This window comes from Choloepus didactylus, chromosome 6, assembly GCF_015220235.1.
Source record: "Choloepus didactylus isolate mChoDid1 chromosome 6, mChoDid1.pri, whole genome shotgun sequence".
Taxonomy (NCBI): Eukaryota; Metazoa; Chordata; class Mammalia; order Pilosa; family Megalonychidae; genus Choloepus; species Choloepus didactylus.
The window spans coordinates 2,586,270-2,611,697 of NC_051312.1; the positions used below are offsets into that span (position 1 = coordinate 2,586,270).

Sequence of the window (25,428 nt, forward strand, 5' to 3'; positions counted from 1 at the left end):
GTGCTGGGGGGCAAGATGTGGGGGTGAGGTAAACCCCCCAGCCGCCCGGGTCCCCGCCACAGCCTTAGGCTCCGTGGTGGCTGGTCCGGATGAGCCAGACCCGTGGGCCGCTGGGCCCTGGCGACCCCGGTCGGTGGACGGACGGGGCAGCTCTCCCGGCTCTGCGGGTCCACTCCTCCCTGCCAGCCCTGCTCCCCGGCCTCGCCCCACTTTGTGCCCCGGAGACCCCGCGGAGCTCCAGGCCTCCCGGGGACAAAGCGGGGTGCTGAGGAGGTGGGCAAGGTGTCACCGAGGGAGAGGGGCGCGGGGTCCCCGAGTGCACGGAAGGCGGCCACGGCTCCCGCCCGGTGGAGACCCTCTGCTGACACCCACGCAGCCCCTTCCCTCCCGGTGGCCGAGGCCGGCCAGGAGCCCCACCCACGTGGCCTCCGAGCACCAGCCGCGCCCCGGGGAGCCGTCACCCCAACTCCCTCCACCACCCCTCAGGACCTCCGGGAACCAGCCACCTCCCGGAAGCCAGGCCGGGGAGCAGCCCTCTCCACCCCCGGACTTCGCGGTGGGCGTGGTGGCGCGCGCCCACCGGGGCTCCACTCTCAACTTAACCCAAGCGACAGGGACAGATTAAGAAAATCAAATCGGTGGCGATAAATGGCGGAGAGCAGGGCGCGGTGGTGTGGCTGACGGGCTTTGCTTGTTCTTGACTTGTGGCCCTGCTCCCCTGTTACTTAAGGATGGGGTGAGTTTAATTTGGCTTAACAGCGCGCATAAAGCTAAGGAAGGATAAAAAAAAAAGATAAAAACCAAAAAAAAAAAAAAAAAACCCCAAAAAAAAACCAAAAAAAAAAAAAAGGAAAGAAGCCCCAGAGAGCCAATTAAAGGGGGGGAAAGAGATCAATTGACGTGAATTTGGGTTCCTGATTTCCATCTGTAATTCCACAAGCGTTCCCCGTTGCACCCTCTTCCTGACTTTTCTATCCAAAATCTCCCTGGACACCTCCTACCCAGGAGCTCCCCCCACCCAGCCCCCACTGTCCCCCACCCACCCCTCCAACCGCCAGACTTCCCACACTCCCCGCCATCCGTGCGAGCCTCCTGGGGAGCCCCCGTTTGTGGCAGAGGCTCCCCAAGAGGCTGGCAAGGATGGCCACTAGATGTGCTGGGGGGTTGGGGTCTCCCCCACCCTTCTGCTAGCTGCACACCTAGAGGGTCAGGCCACACGGGGGGGACGTATCTCACTTGCTTCTCACCATCTCCCATCAGGCCAAGCTCGTTCCCTGCTCTGCGCCGTCTGCACGGGCCGCGGAGGAGGCTGGACGCACGGAAACCTCCTGGCCGGACAGCTTCAGGGGTGGGTGGGCCGCAGCCTGAGCCGCAGAAGGCCGGGCCCACCGATTTTAGTGTTTTGGTTATTTTTTCATAGTTCTAACTCAGCTGGGGGGCGGGTGGTGTATGCGTGAGGGTGGGAGTGTATGTGAGGGTGTTTGCTTGTGTGTGACAGAGAGTGTGAGCGTGTGGGTGAGTGTGAGTGAGCATGTGGGTGTGTGAGAGGCTGAGTATGGGTGTGAGGTTGAGTCTGCATGTGTGTGTGTGCCTTAGAGAGTGTGTGTGTGAGTGGGGGGATGTATGCGTGCTCATGTTTAGGGTTGGTGATATGTAAGATTTTGGGGGGATGTAAGTTTGGAGATAGAAATTTTCGAGTAGGGGGCTTCTGCTAATTGAACTTGACTTGCACTAATTTCGGTTTCCGTGCTCCGTGGTCCCCTCCTTTGTCCTCAGGTCCCTCCAAATAGTTGGAACGATTTTACGATGGACAGTGGACTGAGGAACGAGGTGGGGTTGTTGCTGTCATCGTCACGCTTTGCGAGAGGGGAGGTGGCGATGAAGCAAGCCTGACTGGTGACATTTCTGGGCCTTCCTTCGTCTCGGTGGTCCAGGACTCCTAAGTCCACGGCCAATCTGACTCAAGGTCCAAAGGGAGAGAGAAGGAAGGGGTGGGGGGCCAAATTCCTTTATTTTGCCAATTGTTTCTAAGCCAGTTAATTTTTAGTATTTTTTCAGCCAATTGGTTTTTTGGTTTTGTTTTGTTTTGTTTCTTTCAAACTAGTTAGTTCCTATTTTGGGGGGTCTTTTTTGGGAGGGAAGAGAATCTTTGAAGCCAATCAGGTGTACACATTTTTGAAGCTGTTTCTGGGTGGCCTGACTCAGGGGAGGCTGGGACACGGGGGCTGGGGTGAGGGGGAGCCCATGGAGGGGTGCAAGAGAGATTTTGGAGGCGGGACCCTGGTGCAAAGGCCCCTGGTCAAGAGGAGGGCTCGCGGGCGATGGCACTGGCTTGTGGAATTAGACAATTTGGCTCACTTCCGACTGCCGGAGATCTCGGAAGTGGAGGGGGTCCTGGGTGGGCAGGGCGGTCGGGGGGCGGCGGCGCGTGGCCTCTCGGAAGGCCTCGAGCTCCTTGGCGAGCGCGCGTCCCCGGCGGGCACGCAGGAGGGCAGGCAGGCCCCTGCGCAGTCGCTGGGCGGACTGCTTCCAGGTGTCGTAGTGGAAGAACTTGCCCACGGGGTATCTGGGGAAGTTGTCCTGGGGGGGAGTGCAACCGTCAGGGGTGCCCGGCCCCTGGGGCTCCTGCGCCGCCCCCAGCCCCCTGCGGACCTCGAGCCTCCTCGGGGAGGGGCCCTGGGCGCTCCTGGGCCCCTGGCCTGGCCGGGGAGCCCTTACCTACCCATTAGTGGGGCCAGCTGAAGTGTGACAGACCAATAACCCGCGTGTCTTCTGGCTAATGTCCACGGGGGGGAGAACAAACAGCAAACATGCGAATTACTCTCCAGTCACACTTCAGACTGAGACGCTGGCTGTGCCTCAGCTCCTTCGCCTGGAGACCCCAGCCCCCGAGCAAGGGTGGGGGGCAGCCCCAGGGGTCCCCAAATGGGAGAGGAAGCGGGGGGGTGGTGCCTGGCTCCCCCAGCCTCCTGCTGGCCCTCCCCGCCCGGCCCGCTGTGGGCACCCCTGCGCTGCGCCCTGGGGGGCTGCCTCACCGGGAGTTGGGTCGGAGGGGCTGACACGTCTCGCTCGGACTTGGCGGGGGCGGCGCAGTAGGTCTCCAGCAGAGCCAGGTCGCAGCTGCGGAAGCAGCACTCCTCCACAATGCCACGGCTGCGGCGGCTCGCGCGGACGGTCGGCCTGCCTGCAAGCCCCCGGGGGAGGCCGCCCATCAGCGCCGGGGACCCCGAGAGCAAGGGGGTGCCCTCGGGCCGGCCAGCCTGGGCGGCTGCGGTGGACAGAAGCCCCAGAGAGGGGAGCAAACGTGGGTGGGGGAGCGGGGAGGCCTCGGGGGGCCCCCAGCCCTGCCCGGGAGGGGGACCTGGCACCAGGCACCCCAGGCACCCCGAGAGACGCGGCGCAGGCAGGACAGGGGGGAGAGACAGAAGACAGGAGGGGAGGAGTGAGGACCAGCAGCCAGACCGCGCCCTCCTCCCTTCCCGCCCTCCCCCTCTCCCCCAGCGGAGCTGCAGGTCCGGGCGCCCGGCAGAGCGCGCTTCCCCTCGGGGGGCCCGAGGGCCGGAGAGGGAGCCCCGGGGTGCAGGTCGTGGGGGCTCAGCCTTTGCATTTAAGGACCCCGGGCTTGGGGAGAGGTCTCCTCCGACTGGGGTCCCCCAGTCCTGCCCACACGAGGGAAGGGGCAGTGGGGGAGAGGGTGTGTGAGGTCCGAGGAGAAGCAGGACAGAGAGCAGCGCCCTCCACCACCCCCAGGCTGGAGAATCCAGAGCAGCAGGGAGAACTGGGAGGGTCCCTGTGGCAGGGGCTCGGTCTCTCCTGCTGGACACCCCTGGCTGGCATCTTCGGTCCCGCCCTCCACCAAGGACATCTGATCTGATTTCTATTTACTTCAAATCACCCCAATAATCCGTGACTGCACTCCCATCAGTAAAATGATAGATACCACCAAAATGCACAAAGGAGAAGGCGGGGGCTCTTCTCAGGCCCTGCGCCCCATGACCCCAGCACCCAGATCGGGGTGTACAAGGGGAGGCATTGGTGGGGGGCAGGGCAAATTGTCCCTTGCCACTCCCCCTTTCTGAGCAGGGTAAGACCCTGGCTACGCCCCCTGTGCCTGCCCACTTGGGGACAAGGCCTCAGACGCCACTGGGACCCATGCATCCGGTGGGCCACAGAGGCACCCCAGAGTCCCCGAGCAGGCCGGGCGGCGAGCTGGACCCCAAGCAGGCTGCAGCTGCTCATCGAGGCTGGAAGGAAGCTCTGGAGACCCTGGAGGCCGGGACCTCGCCCCCAACTCAGGCTTCCAGCCTCTACCTTGTGCCCACTGGGCTCCCCCCGGGCCCCTGCCCTCGGGGCTACTTACTGAAGTAGAAGCCGCGGTCCCCGCAGACGAACTGCAGGGTGTCCACGAGCTCGCCCCCGCACAGGGTCTCACTGGGGCGGTAAGCAGCAGTGCAGCACGAGGCGAAGGCCAAGAAGGCGAGAAACATCAGCGTCGACTTCCCCACTGGGGTCCCCATTGGTATCTGGGGGGCAGGAGAGGGGAGAGGCCCATGAGCAGGGGGCCCGGTAGGCGGCGGCAGGGGCTCCCGGACCAGGGTGAGCAACTCCCCTGGGGCGCAAGGGCCCTGCTGGGGGATTAGCCACCTCCCGGGCCCGGGGACACCCCAGCCATCACCCCAGGAACACTCAGCTAAAATGCGGAAGACGAGCTTGCTGCTGAGCTCCACCGTCAGGGTTATGGGAAGAGCACGTTTGGGGAACGGGGGGACGCTCATGAAGCACGTGGGCTTGAAGTCAGAACCAGGCCCTTTACGGGAGGCCCTCACCGCCCCCCTCCTGCAGGCACCCCGGCCACACCCACGGCTGCAGCCCAGCCTGGACGCTGGACCTCGCCTCCATGGGATGCAGCCGGGATCGGGGGACATAACCGTTTCTCAGCCCCCCACAGCCCCAGCTGAGCAGGAGGACCCAGGAGGACCACGCCCCCTCCCAGCTGAGCAGGGGGGTCCAGGAGGACCACCCCTCCCTCTCACCCCTACCCGTGCAGCAGCGAGATGCCCTGGCAGGCCCACCCCTCGCCTGCCTGGCCCAGCAGCACCCGGGCCGAGGGGTCGGCACCGCCCACGCTGGGGAGACCCTGTCCTCCAGCTCACCCATCTCCCCCTTCCATCGCGTCTGCCCTGGGGTCCCCAAAACACACAAAAAAAGCCCAAGGCCCCCTTCCCAGGCCTCACATCCCAGCCCAGGGCCAAGGATGGCGAAGTCTCTCCACAACCCCCGGACCATTTCCCCATCTCCCCATTTCTGGTACCAAACTCCCCCCTCCCCGGGGCAAAGGCTGAGGACACAGGAGCTGGAGGGAGCCCACCTCCCTCCTGGGGACCCGGACCCCCGCTCCTCTCAGGCCGATCACCTCGGGCCACACCCCCTCCAGAGGCCCCACAGCTGCAGGGTTAACCGAGCCCCTCAGGGGCGAGAGGCGCGGGACGGGGCCAGGGCTTCTCTGCAAGCGGCCAGAGCGCCCCCTCCCAGGCTTCACACCCCAGCAGGTACGGGGTCCCCAGCATGGCGGGAGGGGCTGCGGCTAGACGGCTTGGGCCGCGTCGGGGGTGGGGGAACATGCAGTAAATCACGGAAGAGTCAGAAGGAAAATAAGGAAACACAATCTTGAGCTCTCCAGAGAGCAGCGGTGGCCGGCTACGCCCCCTCGCCCACCTCTGCCTGCCCCGCACTGGACCCCGGCTGAGACCCCACCACCGCCCCCTCCCAATTCCAGGGACAAACATCGCCAGCTAGAAACGCAGCTGCGATCTGGGCAGCCCCCCTCCCCTGCAGACCTGCCCACCCCTGCGGCGCTGGGGGGAGCCGGGGGCCCAGGGGGCAGAGCTGGGGACAGGTGAGGGGCGGGGAGGGGACAGGACGCTGGGACAAGGAGGGAGGAAGGCAGCCGAAGGACTGGGAAGGAAGCAGGTGAGGAAGTCAGAGGACAAGGCGGGGTGAGGGGGCAAGGCCGGGAGGTGGGGGTGTGGGTCCGGCTGGGTGGCGGCTGGTGCCCTGGGGCAGGCGGGCCAGCCGGGGTGGGCGGGCGGAGGGTCCTCGCCCAGCGGCCAGGGTTTACCTGCTGCTGGCTAGGAGACTCGCCGGGGCCGGAGGAGGAGGAGGCTGGAAGGCTCTCTCACAGGAGAAGCTAATGTCCAGTTCCCAGGCTGGTCAGTGCCTCAGCTTTTATGTGGGAGCCGGCTCCTCCCAGCCCCCGGCTCCACCCTACCCCCACCCCTCTCCAGCTGACCACTCCCCCCGCCCCCTTGCTCCCGCCCCCTCCCTCCTTCCAGCCAGTCCCTTCCTCCTACCCCCCTCCAACCGCCAGCCCTGGACCATCCCTTAGCAAAGTACCGTGGGGGGGGGGGGGCATCCTGCATCCCCAGCCCATCTCCCCCCAGGGCAATGAGCGTGGGGGAGGGGGCCGTTGGGGGGGGAATGCTTGCCACCTCCTGCTCCTGTGGAAACTTCCAGGCTGCCCAGTGGGCAGGGGCACTCCTCTGGGAGCTACACACCAGCCCTTCTGAGGCTGGGTCCCGACCCCTCTCCCCGCATTCCTGGTTGGAGATGTTGGGGACAGGGAAAAGGGGGTGAGGGGAATCTTGCGAATGTGGCGCCTGGCGTGACTGCTGGGCCCACCCGGCCCCCCTCGCTCCCAGCTGGCCCCGCCCACCCAGTTTTCCTCTCTCGGTCTCGCTGGCACAGAGTCAACATACCGGGGTGGGCTTGTGCGCCCCTCCTCGCTGGCCGGCGCGCCCCGAGGCGCCCGCGAGGGGGGAGGGCGGCCCGGGCCGCTCGCGACACGAATCGCGAACTTTCCGCAACACCCCGCTGTACCCCCAAACCGACCAGGAAGTCGCCGCGGCAGACAGCTCACACCTCCCCGGGCGCTCCCGCCGCACCCCCCCCCCCCCGGCCCCGCGGCGCAGGGAGAGCCCCCCGCCGCCGCCCACCTCTGCCCGCGCTCGGCCCGCGCCCCCCGAGCCCCCCGCGCCCCGCGGGGCGGCGGGCCGGGAGCGCGCAGGGGGGCAGGGCCAGGCGCCCGCGCCGCTCCCCGCGGCCCCCGACCCCGGCCCGCTCGCCGCTTACCTGGAAGCCGGCGCCGCTGCCGCCCACCTCCCTGCTGCGTATTGCAAACCGAACAGCGGGCGTTGGCCCTCCTGCCGGGCACTCCTCTGCCAGGGCCGCTCTGGCCGGGTCGCGGAGGCCGAATGTGCGACGGGTCAGAACGGGGGATTGGCTTTTTTTTGGGGGGGGGGCTCTTCTGATCGTTTAAGGGAGGATGGGCTGTCTGCGGGCCGGGGCGGGCCAAATGTTGTACTTTTCGGGGGGGAAAGGGTATCGGGAAATGAGGTCAGCTGTTGTATCAAGGATAGAGGGGGGCAGAGATAGAGGGGGACAGAGAGAACGTGAAACGGTCGGGGGGGGCCGAAGAGAGGCGGAGAGAGAGGGAGAGGGGACAGCGAGAGGCGGGCAGGCTCACAGCGGGAGAGAACAGCGAGGAGAGAAACAGAAAGCTGGTAATTAATCCACTTTGGTTCGGCGAAGGCGAGAGGGCGGGCGTGAAGGGGGGAGGGAGTCGGAGGCGAGGAGCCGGGGGGGCCGGGAGGGAGCCGAGGGAAGGTGGCGGCAGAAGAGAGAGCGGGGGGCCGGGACCAGAGGCCGGAGAGGGGCGAGGCGCGACAGAGAAGCCGAGGGAAGGCTGCGACGTCGGGGGCCGGGGGAGGGCGCGGACGGGGGCGGAGTGGAGGCGTCACCCGGGCCGCGGGCGCCCAGCTCGGTTTGGGCCGACGGAGCCCTCGGCCGTCGCGAGCCCGGGCCTCGGGGGAGGAGGCGGTGGCGGAGCGCCGGGGCCGCTCGGGGACGCGGCGTGGAGGGGGAGCGGCCGGCGGCTGCGCGCCAGGGGAGGGCCGGGCAGGGAGCGCGGGGGGATGACAACGCCGGCGGCCTGCGAGCCGGACTGCCTGCGGGGGGGACCGCCTCCTCCGGCGAAGCGGGGACGGGGGGTTGAGGTAGATGGAGGAGGAGGCGGCGGGGGATCCGCAGGCCGGCGGAGCGCGGCCCCGCCGACGGCGCCCGGGACGGGGTCAGCAGCGCGGCGACGGACGGCGTCGAGGCGGGGCCGCCAGCCCAGATGGAGGCGCTGGCGGGCTGAGCGCGGGCGAGCGTGGGCCAGGAGGCGGGGGCGGCCGGAAGGGGGGGCCGGGGGCCGGCCTGGCCTCACGCAGCTCCGCCGGAGAGCAGGCGAACTCCGGGCGCCAACGCCCGGCTCTTATAGCCGCGCCACCCCGCGGCGCGGCGCCCGCTCGGGCCCCGCTGGCCGCGCGCCCGCGCCAATGGGCGCCCGCGGGGCCCTCGCCCCGCCCCCGGACCGCCCCCGCAACTCGAGCCGACGGGGAGGGGGCGGCGCGGGCCGGGGGCCCCGGACCTCGGAGGGGGGGCCCGCTGTGGGGGGGGGCGAGGGGTGCGGGGCTGGATGGGGGGCGGGGAGCGGCGGCGCACAAGAGAAATGGAGAATAGCCTTTCTCAAGCGTTCAGGGTACCCCTCCTCGGGTTTCTGGGGTGCCAAGGGCGCGCTCGTTCCGGCGCTGGGGACGCGGGAAGAGCCGGGGCCGCCGGGGTCCCAGACCCGAGAGGCTGCAGGGATCTCCGCGGCTGGACGCCCCGTCGGAGCCCGGACGCAGGTGGCTCGGCTCTGGGTCCGCAGCTGCGGGGGGAGGGGGTCCCCGGCGGCGGCGGGACGAGCAGTCCACCACCTGCCCGAGCAGGCGCAGCCGTCGCCGCAGCCACACCTGGAGCCGCCGCCGCCGGAGCCCGAGCGCCCCCCGGTGCGCGGCGCGGAGGATTGAGGAGCGAGGCCGGAAACACCGCTCGAGTCCTACCTGCAGGGCCCAGCTCCCCGGGCGCGTCTAAGCAGCTCGCCTTCGGGGCCCCCCAAAAATATCTGCGTAGTGGTTCCCGCGTCCTCAGTGCTTTGGACTTGCGTGGACGCGGGTTCGGCCTCGGGAGCTAGCACGAGAATTCGGGGGCCTGGGGAAACCATCTCCTGGAGAGTTCGGACGATGTCAAGAGGCGCTATGATTTTTGCCGACTCAAAACACCGCACAGCCCGCGCGCCGCGCTCGCCAGGGAGCAGGGGCCGGGGCGGAAGCCCGCGCCCGCTCGCCCCTCGCTCTCGCCATCGATCACCTCGCCGCGCCTTCCCCGGAGCCCTCGTCCCGGCGGACTGGAGGCGCCACGGCGCTCTCCCCGGGATCGTGAGCTGTGCAGAGACCAGAGAGCGCGGCCCGAGTGAGCGCGGCCAGGGAGCCGCCAGCCCTCCTCCGGCTGCTGCGCCCGGCGCGGGCCTCCTCCACGGGCGCCCGCGACGAGCGCCAGCCCGGCGGCCCGGGTGGAGAGCCCGGCGCGGGGTCGTGGAGGCGGTGGGGCCCGCGTGGCCGGCGCGGCGGGGGGCTCACCGCGAGGCTGGAGCGGAGGCTTGGCGCCGGAGGGACCCTGGCAGCAGCGAGCCGGTGAGCGCTCTGCGGAGGTGGACTCTTCTGAAGGTGAGCAGGACCCCGGGGGCAGTCCCCGATGTCGGGGGCAACGCCCAGTCCGTTGGAAGACCCGGGGACAATGCCCAAATTTGGGGGAACCTGGGGGCATTGCCCATTCGTTTGCCTGGATGCGGGAGAAGCACTGCCCCAGTTCTGGTGGACACGCGCCGGGCCAAGTGGGTTTGGGGAACACGCAGAAAAATTTCCGAGATTCGAGGAGCTCCGTGGCTTGGTAGGAGACATGGACAGGCCCCAGTGCAGTGCCCGCCGAGCCGCTGCTGGGGAGGCTGCCGCGGGCGGCGGGGACAATGCGCGAAGTTCAGGGAGGCGAGAGTCAGAGCTGCTTCTGATTTGCGGTGAGAGAATGAGTGTCCCCAAGACAGAGGGCAGACCCCGCCAATATGAGGGGTCTGTGGTTAGTGACTAAATTTGAGACTCCAGAAAAATCCAGTTGGAGTTTGGGTGGTCAGGGGAATTGCTCCGTGTGGTGGAGATAGGGCTCAAAATGGGGGGGAATCCTGCATCTTGGTCAGCAGCTGGGGAACCCATGGAACCCGGGTCAAATTTGTGGGTATCTTGATGGAAATCTCCAGTGTGAAATTCGGGGGACCTAAGAGGCACACTGCCGAAACTGGGGGCACATTTCGGGGACCCAGGGAACTTCTTAGTGAGGTGGGGGGCACATTTCAGGAATGCAAGCTCATGGCCCAAAAACTGAAAGTAACGTCCACGACTGTGGTGGCTTCGGGGAAATTCCTGTGTCCTTTAGAAGCCTAAGAAACATTGCCTAAATTCGGGGGGAACACCAAGTGTGATCAGAACACTAGGGAGATGCAGAAAAATCAATGTCCTTGTTCTATATTTTTATTTTTTAAGTGGTCTAAATTAGTTTCTTTTTAGAGAACTGAAAAAAGATATTCTATATGTTTGCTTGGACAATGTCTGCATTTGGAGAACCCCAGCCAAACATGGTTCAGGTTTGGGGGAAGCAGGGAATTTGCTGAATGCAGATCCATTTCTAAACTGTAGGAAACCTGGTTAGTGGCCGGGGAGATTGTAAGGCTCAGGCCGGTAATGCCTGGGATTTGGGGAGTCCAAGAATATTTTTCTGTGTGCTTTGGGGACCCGTGGAACATAGCCTACATTTAGGGGTGCTTGGGATGGGAGAATCAAGTCAGGGGCCCCATAAATCAGTGTTCAAAAAAAGCTCGCATTGTGTAGATGGGAAAAGCTCAATTTGTCTGAGAGGGCAGGAAAAAGGACCTCAATTTGGCGGCCCCAGGGAAATAACTTTAGAATCTAGGGGCCCAGGAAGAGTACTCAGACTCCTCTGGGAATTTGGGGGGCAATATCCAAGTTCTAGGGTGGAGGGGCTGTGGGACCTGGAGAATCAACATCAAAAATCGATGATACACAAGGGGTGAACAGTTTTGGGGGACACGGGAAATGTCACTGAAATTCAGAGTGACCCAGGGACATGTATTTTTGTGACCCTAGGAAAATATTAAATGTGTTTTGGGGGGGGCCAGAATGCAATGCCTAATAATATTCAAGGAACACCAGCATGTCCAAAAATGGGGCGCATGGGAAGGAACCAAGGACCCACATCTAAATTTGAGGAAATCCAGTTGCTGGTCAGGAAGCGGGGCGGACCCAGCAAATTGTTTTAACATTCAAAATGTTGCGATGCGCAGAGAATGCTCAGAATGCTTGGGGTCTCGTCACGCTCCAGACGAAGCTTGGAATCCTCCAGAGACCCAAGAAATAAACTTTGTCCGAGGGGTTTGTTTTGCGGGTGGCATGACCCGGGGACGGTCCACGAGGCTGTGGGCTGGAGGACGGTGTTTGACTTGGGGCGGGGGGCAGGGGGGGACATGGAACCACCACGTTTACACATGAGCACCCTGTGGCCTGATGGCTCCTTGAGGTTCAACGACCTGGAGAACAGGGTCTAAATTTTAAGGGGCCTGATAGTGGCCAGGAAGTTTGTAGAGCCTCAGAAATAATTGCCCCAAATCTTTGTGGCACACACAAACACACACGCGCGCGTGCGTGCACTCCATGAGTTTTGGGGAACAGAAATTATTCTCTCAATTTTAGGGGACCCAAGAAGTCAGTGTAGCAATTATCTATAATTCAGAAAAGGGCTCAGTGTATTTGGGGGGTCTGGGCGTATGGCCTAAATTTGGGGGGAGGCATAGGATATACTGTTCAAATTTAAGGGTTCCAGGAAAATTGCTCAATCTATTGTGCGCGGGGGAGACCTGGGAGTCAACGTGTAAAACTGAGGGAGCCCAGGTTTGTGGAACTCCGCAGTTAATGTCCAAAACTGTGGTGAACTAGGGCACAGGGGTGACAGCTTGGGAAACTCTGGAGTTAAAGTTCAAAATTGTGGGAAGCAGGAAAAAAAGCTGCCTTGTTTGGGGAAGCTGGGGGACAATGCCTGATTCAGGAAGAACAGTCTGCATTCTGGGACTGAGGGTTTATGCTTAGATTTTAGGGGACCCAGGTTAGTGCGCTATAAATCTGTTGGGGGGGCCGGGGGATAAAACTATCGAGAACCGGGGACAATGCCCGGTGAGTTTGGCCACATGGTCTGAATTCGGGGAAGCGGGTGGGGACCGGGTGTATTTTAAGGTCCCCAAGCAGTATGCCCAAGAAAACTCGCGTGCCCCGAAAGCTGGCTGTTTTTGGGGGATCCGGGAAGCAATGCTTACATTTGAAGGACCCCAGAAAAATAACGTGCTCCGTTTGAGGGCAGCAGGGAAGTCGCGCTGTGGGTTGGAGCCCTGGGGGTTGAGAACCCTTTGAGACGAAGACCCCTGGGCCCGGGAAGGAGCCCGCTGCCGGGTTCCGCGTCTGACGTCCGGGGACCTGCGCCCGCCGTGGGGCCCGCCCCGGGGGACAGCAAGCGCGGGGTGCGCGGCGGCGGCTCTGGGGAGGGAGGCGCGCGGGGCGCGCGGCGCGGGGCAGGGAGCGGCGGGCTCCTCGGAGCGCACGCCGGGTGCCATGTGGCTCCGCTTTTGCCTGCTCCGCCACGACAGCGTCTGGGTGGCGAGAGCCGGGGCCGAGCGCGCGCCGAGGAGAGACCCGAGGGCGGCGCGCGACGGCGGGGCTCGCACGGCGCGGCTCCCGGGGCGTCCCGGGGCTCCGGCCGCCGCCGAGCAGGCCCTCGGGCTCCCCGCCGCCTCCGCGCCCCACGCGGTCCGCGCTGCGAGCCTAGGCGAAGCCGCTGCTGGCGGCCGCCGCGGGCAGGCTCGTCCCCGGCTCGGCTTGGGGACCCGGGAGCACCCCGGCCCCCACCCGCCGGGCGCCCCGGAGCTGTGCGCGCCGCGCGGGCTTTCGTTGGCCCCAGATAACGGGCGAAACCAGTTTTGTTCTGTTCAGCAGAAACAGGAGGCCAAGGGGAAGAGAAGGAGAAAAATGAGGGGAGTCTGAGGGAAGAGACGGGGGGACCAGGCCGGGGTAGTGCGGAGAGTCGGGGATCTCCTTTCACTCTTGCAAAAAGAGTTTTCCTGAAAAGCCCCCCACCCTCCCCCTGGTGGGGAAAGTCCAGTTTCTTAAGGACAAATAAATGCACAGGCCAGTGCGCCCACGGTGCTGCCGCCTGGGGCAAGGTCACCCATGCAGAATTGGGCAATGTTCCGGATGGGGGCTGCAGCTTTTGGGGGGCTGTGAGGTTGGGGGTGCTGGCAGAGGGGCGGCACTGTTTGGGGGCAGTGAAAGAGTGGGGATCCTGGGGCAAGTACCGTGAGGTATTGCTTGCCCCCATGGTCACCCCCCAAGGGGAACGTGTGGGCCACCGCAGCCCAGCCCAGCCTGGCACACTGGACAGGGAAGGGTTAATGAGGTCGGGCAGATGTGGGGACCCAGGCAGGGCCAAGGTCTCTCCTTTGCATTAAATTAGCTGGGAGATCCCCCAACCATGAAAAACAGCCCGTTTTCCACCCCTAAAGTCCAAAGCACGTGGGGAATGTCCCCCCTGCAAATTCCAGTCCTCATCCATCACCCCCGTGTCCCATTCCAGGAACATCTGGCCAGCCCCCCCCATCACTGCCCACCCCCCCCCCCCAGTCTTCTGCAGTCCCCAGTCCCCTGCTTTCTGGCCTGTGCTGGGCGGGTTTGCCTGGAGGGGGGTGGGCAAGGAGGGGGCCTCTGGCTGCGAAAAACAAGGGAATATTTGTGTTTTTCTCCACTTCGGGGCAACCTGGTAAATTTGGGGTGGGGGGGACATTTAGAAGAGCCTGCCTGCAGGATCCTGGGTCTCCGGGAGCCCAGAGCAGAGGCAAATCCCTGTGGAAGGTCCCTGCTGGGGGCAGACAGAAACAGGCTCCTGCCTGGTGGGTGCTGGGTTCTCCAGCCTTTCCCTGGGCTGCCTCCCCAGCGGGGGTGGGCAGGGCTGCTGGGGTGAGAGCCCCATTCCAGAGTCCTTGGGTGCCCCTCACTGGGGGGGTCCCCTTGCTGCTTTCTGCCCCGCAGAGGCGGCTGCCCGAGAGCCCTCCCCCACGCAGTGCCCCAGCCGAGCCCCAGGACTTTGCAAGGTGGGAAGGAGGCCTCCCCCGGTGCCCAGGGGTGGGGGTAGGGCTCTGCCACGGCGGCAGGCGGCAGGGGGCACACAGGCTTCTCCACCCCCACGGTGCTGCCCGCTGCGCCCCCGCCTTATTTAGTCAAAGGTGAGGTCACGGGGCCGCCTTGAGGCTGGGACAGATCCGGGTCATCCTCAGAGAGCAAGCGGGCCACGTCCCCAGCCAGGACCTGCGGTGTCTGTCTCTGCCTACGTCCTCTCCTTCCCGCTGCTTTCCCGCCCCCATGGCTGGGAGGAACCCGCCAGCGGCCCAAGGACGTCGTGGGGCCGGGGCCTCCTCCAGCCCAGAGCTTCCCCGCAGAAACTGCGGCGCCGCCCTCCCCCACAACCTCTCCCAGCCCCGCAGCAGGGCTGGGCTCCTCTCTGGACCCGAAAGCCCAAATCCCAAAGGCAATAAACGCCCCCTCAGAGATTCGGACTCCCATGCGGGGCCTGGCGGCCCTGCGCGCCGCGGGCTCCCCTCCGCGGCCTTTCTGTTCGCCACTGCCCCTCCCCTGGCTCGGGGGCTCCGGAGTGGCCTCTCCCCTCTCCCTGGGGCAGAGCCCGGGATTTTGCAAACCCCTGCTCTATTCTCCGAGGGTCCCCGGAGCGCCTCTCCCCCCTTCCCCGCAGGCTCCAGCCCCCCGCGGAAGTGCAGGCCGTGGGCTCAACTCCAGGAAGGAGACACCGCGGGGTCAGCCCAGCCAGCCCGGGAGGCCACCGACCCACCGCCGCACCGAGCCCGGAACCACCGAGGCCCGACGGCCCCAAACCACCCAAAGCCTGTCCAGAGATCTCGGCGCTGTCACGACACACCAAAAGTACGTCCGGACCCAGGTTGGGGACACCGGGAGAGGGCCTGGGTGGGTGTGCTCGGGAAAGACCCAGGCCAGGCACCACTTTCACCCCCAACTGGATTTAATGTTTGAACTTGACATGTCTTTAAAGAGAACATTCTGGGCCCCTCTGTGGGGTGGGCACTTGGGCCTGGAGGGGCCACCTGTCGTGTCCCTCCCCGTGGGCTCTGCAGGAGTGGCCTCTGTGGCTGCAGGATCAGACCCGAGGACAGAGACCCACCCGCTCCTCACCTCCAGTGCTCCCCAAGACCCCAGGGCACCCCTCTGTGGCAGGTCCCCCGTCCCCCCATACCTGACCAGTCAACCAGCCGGACCCCCGCACCGAGCTTGCTCTGGCCGAGTCCGAGGCAGCTGTGGCCGGGCGCCTTTCCAGCACGTTCCCCCCCAGCACACACAGGAAGCCCCGGCCTCCTGGACACAATGGCCTGACACAGGCCCTTGGAAAGCTTTTAGCTGCTCGGAAGGCCTTGCATCCTTCTGTCCGGCCTCCCCTGCTCTCCCCGTGGGGGCTTCTGGGATGTGGCAAGGGTGCGCCCTGCAGCCACACTGCCCATGGCACGGGGACCCCTTGCCTCCTGCTCTCTGCCCACAGGAGTTTTCCCTTCCGCTGCTGCTCCCCCTTCACCTTTTCTCAAACTCGGCCTCACCTTGTCTCCCTTTCTTACCCCACCCCACCTGGCTTCCCCCGTGACCCTGTTCTTCTACCAGGAGCCCCCTCGGAGGTCCTGGGAGCCTGCGGAGCACCTGCCCGGCCCACACCCGAGCCCCCCGCGTGCAGAGGGCAGCCGCGTGCCTGGAAGCCTCCCCGGGCCCTCTGAGCCTGGGCACCTTGGCAAAGGGCGGCTCCGAATCTCTGCCTCGAGGGGCTTGAAGGACTGAAGGAGAGTGGGCCCTGCCCAGAGCCTGGCACCCGCAGAGCCGGAGAGCTGGCAGGAGAGGACGGACGGACTGCCCTGCCGTGCCCCCGGGCGCGGGCACCACTCACCCTTCCCGGCCTGGCGCTGGCAGCTGCCTCAGCACTGCGTGTGCAGGATGGTCTCCACCACAGGCCGCGGCAGCTCGGCTCAGGGCTGTGCCTGCGGGCTGTCCTGGCCGCTGGGGCTCGGGCCGGGGGTCCGGCTGGGCCGGGGCTTGAGCCGGGTGAGATGGGGGTCCCAAAGCCACCTCCTCCTCCTCGAGGTCAGCAGTGACTCTCCGGCCCCTTGGGAAGAGCCAAAGGGCATCCTGAGACAAGCTCTTCTGCAGTGAATCCCCCCAGGCCGGAGCCCAGTCCTCTCCCTGTCCCCTGGCTTTTGGGTGGGGGTCCCCAGGGTCACCCTTTCAGGGTTGGGGCAGGGTCTCCCCCTCCTGTCCCGAGGGCTGCCCCATTTTCCCTTTTCCAGAGTCCAGTGGAAGGAGGAAGTGGCGGGCAGTTTGCCTGAGTGGCTTCTGGGAAGGAAAGAGGCCCTTCTGTTGGAGGGACTGACCCCTTCCCGGCTGGCATGTGTTGGGGGCACTAGGGGGGCTGCACACACATGACCTGCCCTGGGGAACTGCTGTACAAAATGGGAAAGTTCCCCTCCACCGCCCACACGGCCCTGAGGTGAGAGCAAGGAGGGAGCCGGGCAAAACCCAGAGCACTGAGGGGGAGCTGGGGAGGGGGTAAAAGGCAGCCTTCTCTGTGGACGGGGGAGCCTGGGCTCCGGGGTGGAAGGGAGAGAAGCTTTCTGTGTTCCTGGGAAACCGCTGTGGCCCCACCGCACAGGTCTGTGGGCAGAGGGGACTGGGAGGGGGGCAAGGAAGAGCTGGGCACAGCTCTAGGAAGAACGAAGCTCTGCTTTGGGAACGCTACTGGGGGCTACCGAGGGGGCATCACCCCTCCGTGCCCCCCTTACTCCCCTTCCCGATTTGTTGGTGGGACTCTGGGGTGGGGGCCGGTGCAGGGAGTGGGGCCAGGGAAGCATTGCTTTTTAAATGGTCTATTAAAAAAAACTGCTCCAAACTCTGGCTCCTCTGCATGGTTTGTTTTTGGTTGGGGGACTGGGGGGGGGGTGAGGGGAGGGGGTGGGAGGGCTACAGCGGGAGGAAACGTCTCACGCAGAAGAGCCCCTGCCTGCGACATTTGCAGACCCAGCCGTGCAGTCCTCTGGGCAGAGCGGCCCAAGCCCCCCGCCCCCGCGGCCGTCCTGTTCTGCCTAGAGGATGAGTGAAGGACAAGCCTTGGCCCCGTGCAGTTCTGCAGGGGAACCCCTTCCCCACCGCGTTTCCCGCCTCCCCCAGAGCTGAGGCTACTCCTGGGAAGTTGGCCTGGGCCCTGGGCAGTCGCGGCCCTCACCCCTCTGTGGGGTCCTGCAGCAGCTGCCCCCAGCCCCCAGCCCACCCATCCGGGAGCACTCGGAAAGCAGCCACATGAGTGGCGGAGACCCCCTGACCTGTCCTCTAGTTGCCACACAGCCCCGGGACCTCCCGGACGGTGGGCAAAGAGGACTGGGGAGTCGCCGGTGCCCAGGGCCTCCAGTTGGGCAGGCGAGGAGGAGGAGGCGGCCGAGGCTGTGGGGACGAAGGCACCTTTAGAGCATGCCTGGTCCCCGAGCCCCTGGAAGTGGGCAACTGCTCAAGTGCAGCTAAAATGATGGCTTCTGCCCCTCACCTGCTCACCCCTCCAGGCCTCCCCTCCTCTCCTTCTACCACTTCTGCTCTCTCTTGGGACCCCTCAAGCCCCTCTGAATTTGGGGAGCCTTGCTCTAGCTTGGGGTTCCTGGGGCTGCAGGGGCCACTGGCTGTGGCACGATGCATTGGGGGGTGGGGTTGGCCCACCCCTGACCCAACAGAAGGGCACCTGTGGGCACCTGTGGGCACAGGCAGAGGCCGGAAACAGTCTTCGCTGGCTAGGGGCAGGGTGGGGGTGGAGTGGGCGGGGCTTCACAAGAGTGACACTTGGCAGTTACTCGACACCCTGGCATGTCGGTGGGTGTGGCATGGGTATATTGGGGGGTGAGGGGTGAGGGGAGGATTCAGGGTCCAAAAATGGGCACAAGAACTTTAGGTACTCCCAGCATGCCTACAGCACCAGGCAGCTATGCCCATCCTTCACTGCACAGTCTCAAGGAAGGCACCCAGCTGGGACTTTCTCCTTTGCCAGTCACGTCTGATCTGACCCCTTACATTTAAGGGGTGGCACTAGGCTCTAAGAATACAGCCACAGATGGCAGGTGGCAGTCAGGGAGCAGCTGTCCTGCCATCAGGCCCTCCAGGATGGCACGACTGGCCAGAGGCACAGCCTTTTGAGTCTGGCTGAAAGTCCAATTAAGGTGCAGACTCAGAGCTGACAGCGGCTGGGGGAGGCTCGGACAGACTGACTCTCACTGGGAGCTTGAGGCCCTCGTCTCCATGCCCTGCAGGGAGAGCACGCGGCAGAGCAAGACTCGCCAAGAGATGAAGACAAGTGAACTCAAGGCCAGCTGTCCCCACTCACCCCGCAGGCCCCCCATCGGTGCCCGCCCTCTGCATGCACGGGGGGTTCACTCCTGCCCATCTCACCGGCTCGCCCGCCCCAGCCCAGCCCGCTCACCAGCCCGTGCTGGGACTGAATTCTCCCCTCTCCATTTGTCTCTCAAGCCTTCCCATCCTCGGCTAGAAGGAGAGGGCATCCGAGAGGAAGAGCTGGGCTCTCAGCGGGGAACAGAGTCAGACTTCAAGGGCATTCCAGTCTGTCCTAAACAGGACACCAAATACCCCAGAGTCACCCCATTCTGAGGGAGTGCGACAGGTGAGCCGTCTCACCCGGTCCTCATGCCAGGAGGGATGCAGGGACAACACTAGTGACCCTGAGCCAGGCCTGGGGCACATAGCTGGAGCACACCCAGGGGGCATCCCCGCATTGACAGTTCCACCAGAGAAGGGGCTGAAAGGGATGCAGGCTGCAGCCCACAAATCAGAATCCTGGAAATGGGGGTATCCCCTACTCCCAAAACAGGTGTCTCAGATCTGAACTCTGTGCTAAGCTGGATTCGCACCCCTGGCCTGGCCCAGAAGGGCTCCCACCACTCCAGAGCTGTTATGTCACCAAAATCTCTCCTGAGGATGTTTCAACAAGAGAGCAGGGAAAGGGGCCCGGGTGGGGAGGGCACGTGGGGGACCAGCTGAGTCATGGCACCAACGGAGGGCTTCAGACGTTGGGGGTCGGCGAGCTGGGGTGGAGGGCTGTGCCCCCCAGCAGTGCATTCCGAAAACCTGAGGGGGGCCCATGGCCTAGAGGTGACGCCGAGCGGGAAAAGGAACCACAGAAAAGACACAAGTTGAGGTGCAGGGATAAGGGGCACCTCACGGCAAAGCTCTCCTCACCCACCGGCTCTCAGGCCTCTGCGGGGCTGCAGGACCCCGGGAGCCTCCAGCTCTGGGTCCCTCTGCTCGGCCCTTTCGCGGCCTCGTGCTGACACCTGGTGGCTATTTCTAGAGTTTCAGTGGCTCAGCCCAAAGATTCTATGCCTTGCAATTTGGGGCACCTCGTGGGAGCCCTGGGGCAGAGCCAGGATATTTCCCCTTGCAGGGACAAAGGGCCCCCCTCTGTGGCCTCGGGGTACAGGTGGGTTCTGGGTCTTTGCTCTTGGATCTGAGTCTCTTCTCTGCCTCCCTGAGGGCATTCCAGGCCTGGAGGGGGCCTGAGGAATCCCCCGTTTGGGGTGCTCACCCACCCCAGGGGTACGTGGCGGCAGTGGGTACCCAGTGCCAAGGATAGCCTGGCACGGCTCGCTGAAGCACCATTTTGCTGTGAGAATTGGAGTGAACTATTTTAATTTGTATTAAAGTAGAAGTAGGTATATTCCTGAGAGGTCCTGGTGAGAACATTGGGGCCCCACGTCCGGCAGGGCTCCTGCAGTGCTTGTGGGGTGACAGCCCCCCGGCCCTCCTGCCCCAGGACCCCCGCCCTGTCCTGTCCGGGATGCCCGGCTTTCCAAACCCGGCCCAAGCCTGACATCTTGTGGTCACGCAGGAGAATTGCAGCCGCAGAGAGACCCTTGCTTGCCTAGAAAACCGGTACTGCCCTCGGGAAGACACACTTCAGCACAACTAAACCTGAGAGAAGAGGGGCCGTGACCCTTAAGCCCCATCCTGAGCGCACCAGCTTTGTGCCTGAGAACTTGGACCATCTGGACCTACCTGAGCCACGGGGGAGACCCCAACCCTCCTGCAACAGCATGAAACCTCCTGCAGAGGCTTGCAGGGTCTCAGCCCAGGGGTCCGGGGGATCCAGGGTACCGGGGGCTCAGGGGGCTGATCTGTCCCTCTAGGGTGGCTGTGAGTCCAGACGGAAGAAGAACGGGAAGGGGGGCCGCTGGGGGCCAACTGCCCATCACCAGCTGCCTGGCCTCGGGCAGCTACTTTCCCTCAGACCAGCTACTCCCCCTCGGGCAGCTACTTCCCCTCAGACCAGCTACTCCCCCTCAGGCAGCTATTTCTGCCCCCCCCACCTCACCACACGCACCCCCCCCACCAGTTCTTCCCCCTATGCAGCTACTCCCCCCCCGGGCAGCTATGTCCCCTCTTCCCTTGGGTTCCTCTCGGGCCTCACAGGGTTGCCCTGAGGTTCCAGTGCTCGATGCTCACACACCAGGAGAATCATCTCAGAGCAAATGCTTGACAGACGTCAATTATTGTGTGCTCCTGGGCGTGGGGTCACATTGGCCCCTGACCCCTGCATGGTTGGTACTAGAACTTTCTGTTCCTGGACTGGAGGCCAACATGGCCTGGATAGCTGGTCGTTCTGCAGCAGGCCTTGTACCTCCTGCCTGGGGGGCAGCCCGTGGAGAGCTCGTCTTCCCTGGCAAGGGGCTCCTGCATGCCCTGGGCCCCCATGTGGCCTGCGGCCTGGTGGTTCCCCACGGAAGATGCACTGCTTTCGTCTTGCCGAGGGTGCTAGGGTGGGGCAGAACCAGACCAGTGATTCTGTCCCGTGAGTCCAAGGCCCAGGGTGGGGGGCAGCATGTCTGAGACCCTCTGCCAGGCTCCTGAGTGCACACCCTTCTGCCCTGCACTGGCCCCTGCGTGGACACCCCAGCTGGCCCCGGGGAGGCCCAGGTGGACGAGGAGGCGAGGGCCTGTCACCTGTCAACACCTTTGAGAAAGCGCCCATGAAACCTTCAAACCACAGCCTGCTCCCTCCTCCCTCACGGCGGGCACAGCCAGGCCAGGCCCACGCCCGGCAGGGGGAAGGGGCCCAGGTTCCCAGCTCCAGGGTGAGCAGCAGGTGGCTCGGGGCAATGGACGCCTCCTCCAGGAAGCCCCTCTGCCTGCCCACTCCCACCTCCTCTGCTTGTCCTGGGCTCTGATTGTGCAGCTTTGCACCCACCAAGGAGCTCAGCTACAGCTGCGGGTGGTGCGGGGAGGCCAGCACCCCCTCTCCTGTTCTCCAGCTCTTCCCCCAGCCTGGAACTTGGTCTTTCCCTCTCCTTCTTGGCCACAGCTGGGTCAGGGGTGGGGGGAGCCCCCCGGGGCCAGCCAAGGGTGAACCCACCCTCCAGAAAGCCCACTCCCACCAGCTGCCCACTCCACCTTGCACAGGACGAGCCCCTCAGGCCTCCAGAAGCGACCACAGAGGCACACATGAGGTCAGAGCCAGAGCGGAGGGTTCCAGAACCCTCAGGCCCAGCCCCAGGACCTGCCCTGCTGCCCCAGAGCCCCCAACCCCGGCCACTGAGCCGCCAACATGCCACTGGCCACGGTCATGGCCCTTCGCCTCATTTCTCAGATACGAAGACTGAGGCCCAGAAATGGTGCGGGGCCGTGGCAGGGTCACACAGCAGGTCAGGGGAGGGGGCCAGAGGAGAGGCTGGGGTGAGACTGGACTTTGAAGAACGAAAGAATCGCAGCATGACTGGCCACAAGCCAGTAGGGCTGCCTGGGGTGCCGGCTGTTTTCCAAAAACACAGATGGGCCACGAGGGGGGTCAGAGGGAGGCAGGGCAGAATGGGGTCCCACCTGCCCCCACCCCGGCCGGAGATTCTGATGACTCAGCAGCTTGGACCATAGAGGGCTGGAGGGGACAGGGGCCGCCCTGGAAGCTCGAGGGCTGCAGACCCCCAGGCCAGACTGCCCAAGGGCAGCCTGCACCCCTCCCTGGACCCCACAAAGAGTAGGGGAGCCCGGCTGGGGAGACCCTTCTTTGCTCACAGATGGGGGGCCTGAGGCCGCCAGGGCCAGGGCCTTGGATTCAGGCCCCTCGGCCCCAACCAGGGGCTCAGCTGCTGGGCCCAGATACCCCGGGCACCTCCGGGTGAGGAGTTGGGGACAGGCAGGCACCCGCTTCCACCTCCAGGCCCTGGGGCCCCCAGACTTGTGGACTCCACTTAGCCACGGGCTCCCAGGGATCCCCAAAGACCCCTTTCTGACCCTGCTGCCTTGGAGAGTGGGGTGGGGTGAGCCTTCGGGAGCAGCCCCAAACTGAGAATCTGGGGACGGCCTTTGAGGACAACTCTGGGCACCATCCCAGGGTTCCGAGGGGTCAGCCGGGGCAGACGGGCAGGCAATGGGGGGCTGAGCCGAGGCGGGGTGGGAGCTAGAGGGCCCCTTGGGTGTGGGAGAGTGAGAAGACCCCTGAGGCGGCTCGGGGCGGCTCTCCCCCAGCATGGGGCGTGGGGGTGTCCCCGTGCTCTCCACTTTCGAAGGAATCTGCCTCGCTGTTCCTGAGCCGAGACCAGAAACCAGAGTCCTGGGGGGCGGGCGCAGGCAGGGGGTGGGCAATGCTCCAGGGTTTCTCATCTGCACCCTCCCCAGACCCCGTCCACTCTGCCCCAAACGTTCTTTCTGGAGACTTCTCTCTCCATGCAGTGGGGGGTGGGGGGTGGGGAGTGGGCATGGGGAAGTGCTGACCCCCACCCAGTGGGTGGCCCCCGGGGCCCGGGTCTCCTGCCTGAAACCCCCCCCCAGCCCCCTGGTGAGAACAAGGTTGTGGCCTTTGGGCTCATGGGGTATTGCCAGGGCCACCAGGACTGACACAGACCCCCAGCTTGTCCGCAGCCCCCAGCCTCACTACCCCCTGGGACCCTGGAGGCCTGAAGCGAGGACCCCGCTGGGAAGGGCCAAGTCGGGCCTGGAACCCTCTCCAGGGACCCCCAGAGCCTGCAGTGATACTGGGGGGGCGGTTAGCGGGGCAGGAGGGGGTTCAGACTCATGCTGGAGACATTCACAGAGGTTGGAGACCCCAGCTGTCTGTCCAGCTATCCCCACCCTGAGTCCTTTGGGAAGCCTGGGCGGGTGAGGTGAGGGGTGGGGGCTTAACCTGGGGGCTCAGACACCTTCCCTTTTGCTAAAAACCTCACTCCCTCCAGAATGCAGGGTGACCGGCCCATCCGGGGAGCTCCCCCCCAGCCCCTGAGAGGGCCAGCAGTGGGGAAGAGGCCTTGAGCAGGGGCCTGGACCCTCCCCGGGCAGCAGACCCCTGCAGGCTGGGCCCAGGCTGGAGAGTAAAGGCCAAAACCCGGGTCCCCGGGAAAGGGGTGCCACCGAAAGTGGGCCTTTGGTGCCACCTGCTGGTCGCATGTGGGAACAGCCACTCCTGGGCAGCACCCTGACTGGCTGCGGGGGCCCGCTCCGCAAAGCTTCTGGGGCCAGGGGCTCCCCAGGTGGGGCCAGAGCTCGCCGACCCCCGCAGCCTGGTGGAGACACAACCCGGGCTCTGCCAGGGGCCGCCTCTGCCAGGGGCCTGCTTGGAGGTGTGTGAGCCTGGGCATGTGGGGGCTGGACCCCTGTGGGCCTGGGTCCCCACCGAGCCGTGGGCATCAGGCAGCCCCTGGGGCAGGGCCGCCTTGGCATCCCTGCTTCTGCCTTGCATAGCCCTCAGTGTCCGCTCGGCCTGGGGAACAGTGAGGACAGTAAATATTTACTGCTGCTGTGGTCACTGCTGACCCAAGAAGGCAAATAGTGCCCATGGGTGGAGGTGCCCATCTGCCCATGCCCAGGAATCAGAGCACAGAGAGCAGGTGCAACCCAGAAGGTCTGCCTGGAGGCAGCAGCACCCACAGAACTTCCCAGGCCTGGGCAGGGGTATGTGGCCAGTGTCAGGGGAGCCTACTGAGGGACAGACGGACGTCCTGGCTCTGGACTTCATGGTCCCCCAGGAGTGTGGGGGCAGGAGCCTCGCCCCCCACAGCGGTGTGCCAGTGGGGCTGGGAGACGACCAGTGCGGGGCCAGCTGGCTGCACCAAGACATCGCCCAGGAGACCCCAGCCCTCCACACACGGGCCGGGGTCTGTGTCTGTGGGTCCAGCTGCGTCAGGGCCTGAAGGGAGGTGCCCCTCCATCCCCTGCTGCCCCCAGGCTGGGCTGCTCAGACCCTCCCCAGAGCCCCAGGCCCGAGCCTGCTGACAGCCACTGGGCTGCCCACGCCAGCCCCGTGGGCAAGTGAAGTCCAGGTGCCAAGGGCAGGCCCGGTCTGAGGGCACGGGCCGTCCGATTCCCAGAAGGGGCGGGGCAGGGCCCGGGTGGGCAGGGTGGCCAAGGCCTGTGGGCGGTGGGGGGCTGGGGCTCCTCGCTCCCTGACGGCCCCAGCTGCCAGCCTTGCCCCCCATTGTCCTTGTCCTCTTTCCTCTGCCGTAGAGACCCTGCCCCCCGGGGGCTCCTGGGGGTCAGGGCTGGTCCTGCCTCTGCCAGCTGCTCTCTGGGGGACCCCCACATGACAGGGGTTGGAGAGGCAGACAGCCCCCCTTGGCACCCCTGACCACCCCCCAAGGCCCTCCGTGGCACCTTTGCAGGCAGGTGGGGCAGGCCCAGGGGGAGGGTCCTGGGACCACGGGTCTCGTGCATGGGGAGGGGACCCCAGCCCCACCAAGGGCTGTGCTGAGAGCCCCCAGTTCCCTCTTCTGTCCCCCCACTCACATCCCCTGGGCCGCACTTCTTTGACCCTGAGGAAAGAAGCCGCCTGCCCGTCCCCCTTCCCTGCGGCGACTAGACCTGACCAGGGTCTCCCGGGGCCACGGTGCCAGCCAGGAACACGGGCTTTTGCCAACAGCCGGCTCCCTGGCTCGGCTCCCACCTACCTCAGCTCCTGAGGGGCGTCCCTGTCTCCACCATGCAGCGGGGCCTTCTGGGGGTTCCTGGGGTGCTCAGTGGCGAGGCCCAGCCGCTCCTGCCCTCCCCTTCCAGGACCAATGTCCAGCGTCCACCTCCACCCGCTGGCCCATCCCTGGCCCCACTCAGGGGCGGGGTTTGCTTGGGTCCCAGGACACCTCCTGCCGGGCTGGGAGTGCCAATGTGGTCATGGGGCATCTGGGGAGCCCCCATGGGGTCTGCAGCCAGCGGGGACCCAGGTGCCCGGCCGGCAGAGCTTTCAGCACAGGCAGAGACTGGTTTGGCCTGGGCAGCTGGTGGGATGGCCAGGTCACCCGCTGGTGTCCCAGGCCCTGCCGAGCAGACGCTGGGGCAGGTGGCTGTGTCCAGGAGACCCAGCCCCTGTCAG

The 25,428-nt window shown here is 65.2% G+C and overlaps 2 protein-coding genes across 5 annotated transcripts; one reads left to right on the plus strand and one right to left on the minus strand.

The window, feature by feature from the left end:
• Nucleotides 1–1,050: 1,050 nt before the first annotated feature.
• On the minus strand, nt 1,051–25,146 carry IGF2 (insulin like growth factor 2). Of its 4 annotated transcripts, XM_037841009.1 has the most exons (5): nt 25,010–25,146; nt 15,982–16,197; nt 4,361–4,523; nt 3,036–3,184; nt 1,051–2,580 (listed from the first exon to the last, which is right to left on the minus strand). In XM_037841009.1, exons 3-5 carry the CDS (start codon nt 4,515–4,517, stop codon nt 2,341–2,343), a joined length of 546 nt encoding a protein of 181 aa, XP_037696937.1. In that variant the 5' UTR covers nt 4,518–4,523; nt 15,982–16,197; nt 25,010–25,146; the 3' UTR covers nt 1,051–2,340. The 4 variants fall into 4 exon arrangements, with proteins under 4 accessions (XP_037696937.1, XP_037696939.1, XP_037696940.1 ...); XM_037841011.1 differs by lacking the exon at nt 15,982–16,197 and having other exon boundaries at nt 25,010–25,140; XM_037841012.1 differs by lacking the exons at nt 15,982–16,197; nt 25,010–25,146 and adding an exon at nt 8,938–9,082 and having other exon boundaries at nt 4,361–4,540.
• Nucleotides 13,810–16,921, plus strand: LOC119538201 (vegetative cell wall protein gp1-like). Its single transcript, XM_037841008.1, has 2 exons — nt 13,810–14,960; nt 15,705–16,921. The coding sequence occupies exons 1-2, from the start codon at nt 14,385–14,387 to the stop codon at nt 15,873–15,875; spliced, it is 747 nt and encodes a 248-aa protein (XP_037696936.1). The 5' UTR covers nt 13,810–14,384; the 3' UTR covers nt 15,876–16,921.
• Nucleotides 25,147–25,428: the final 282 nt, after the last annotated feature.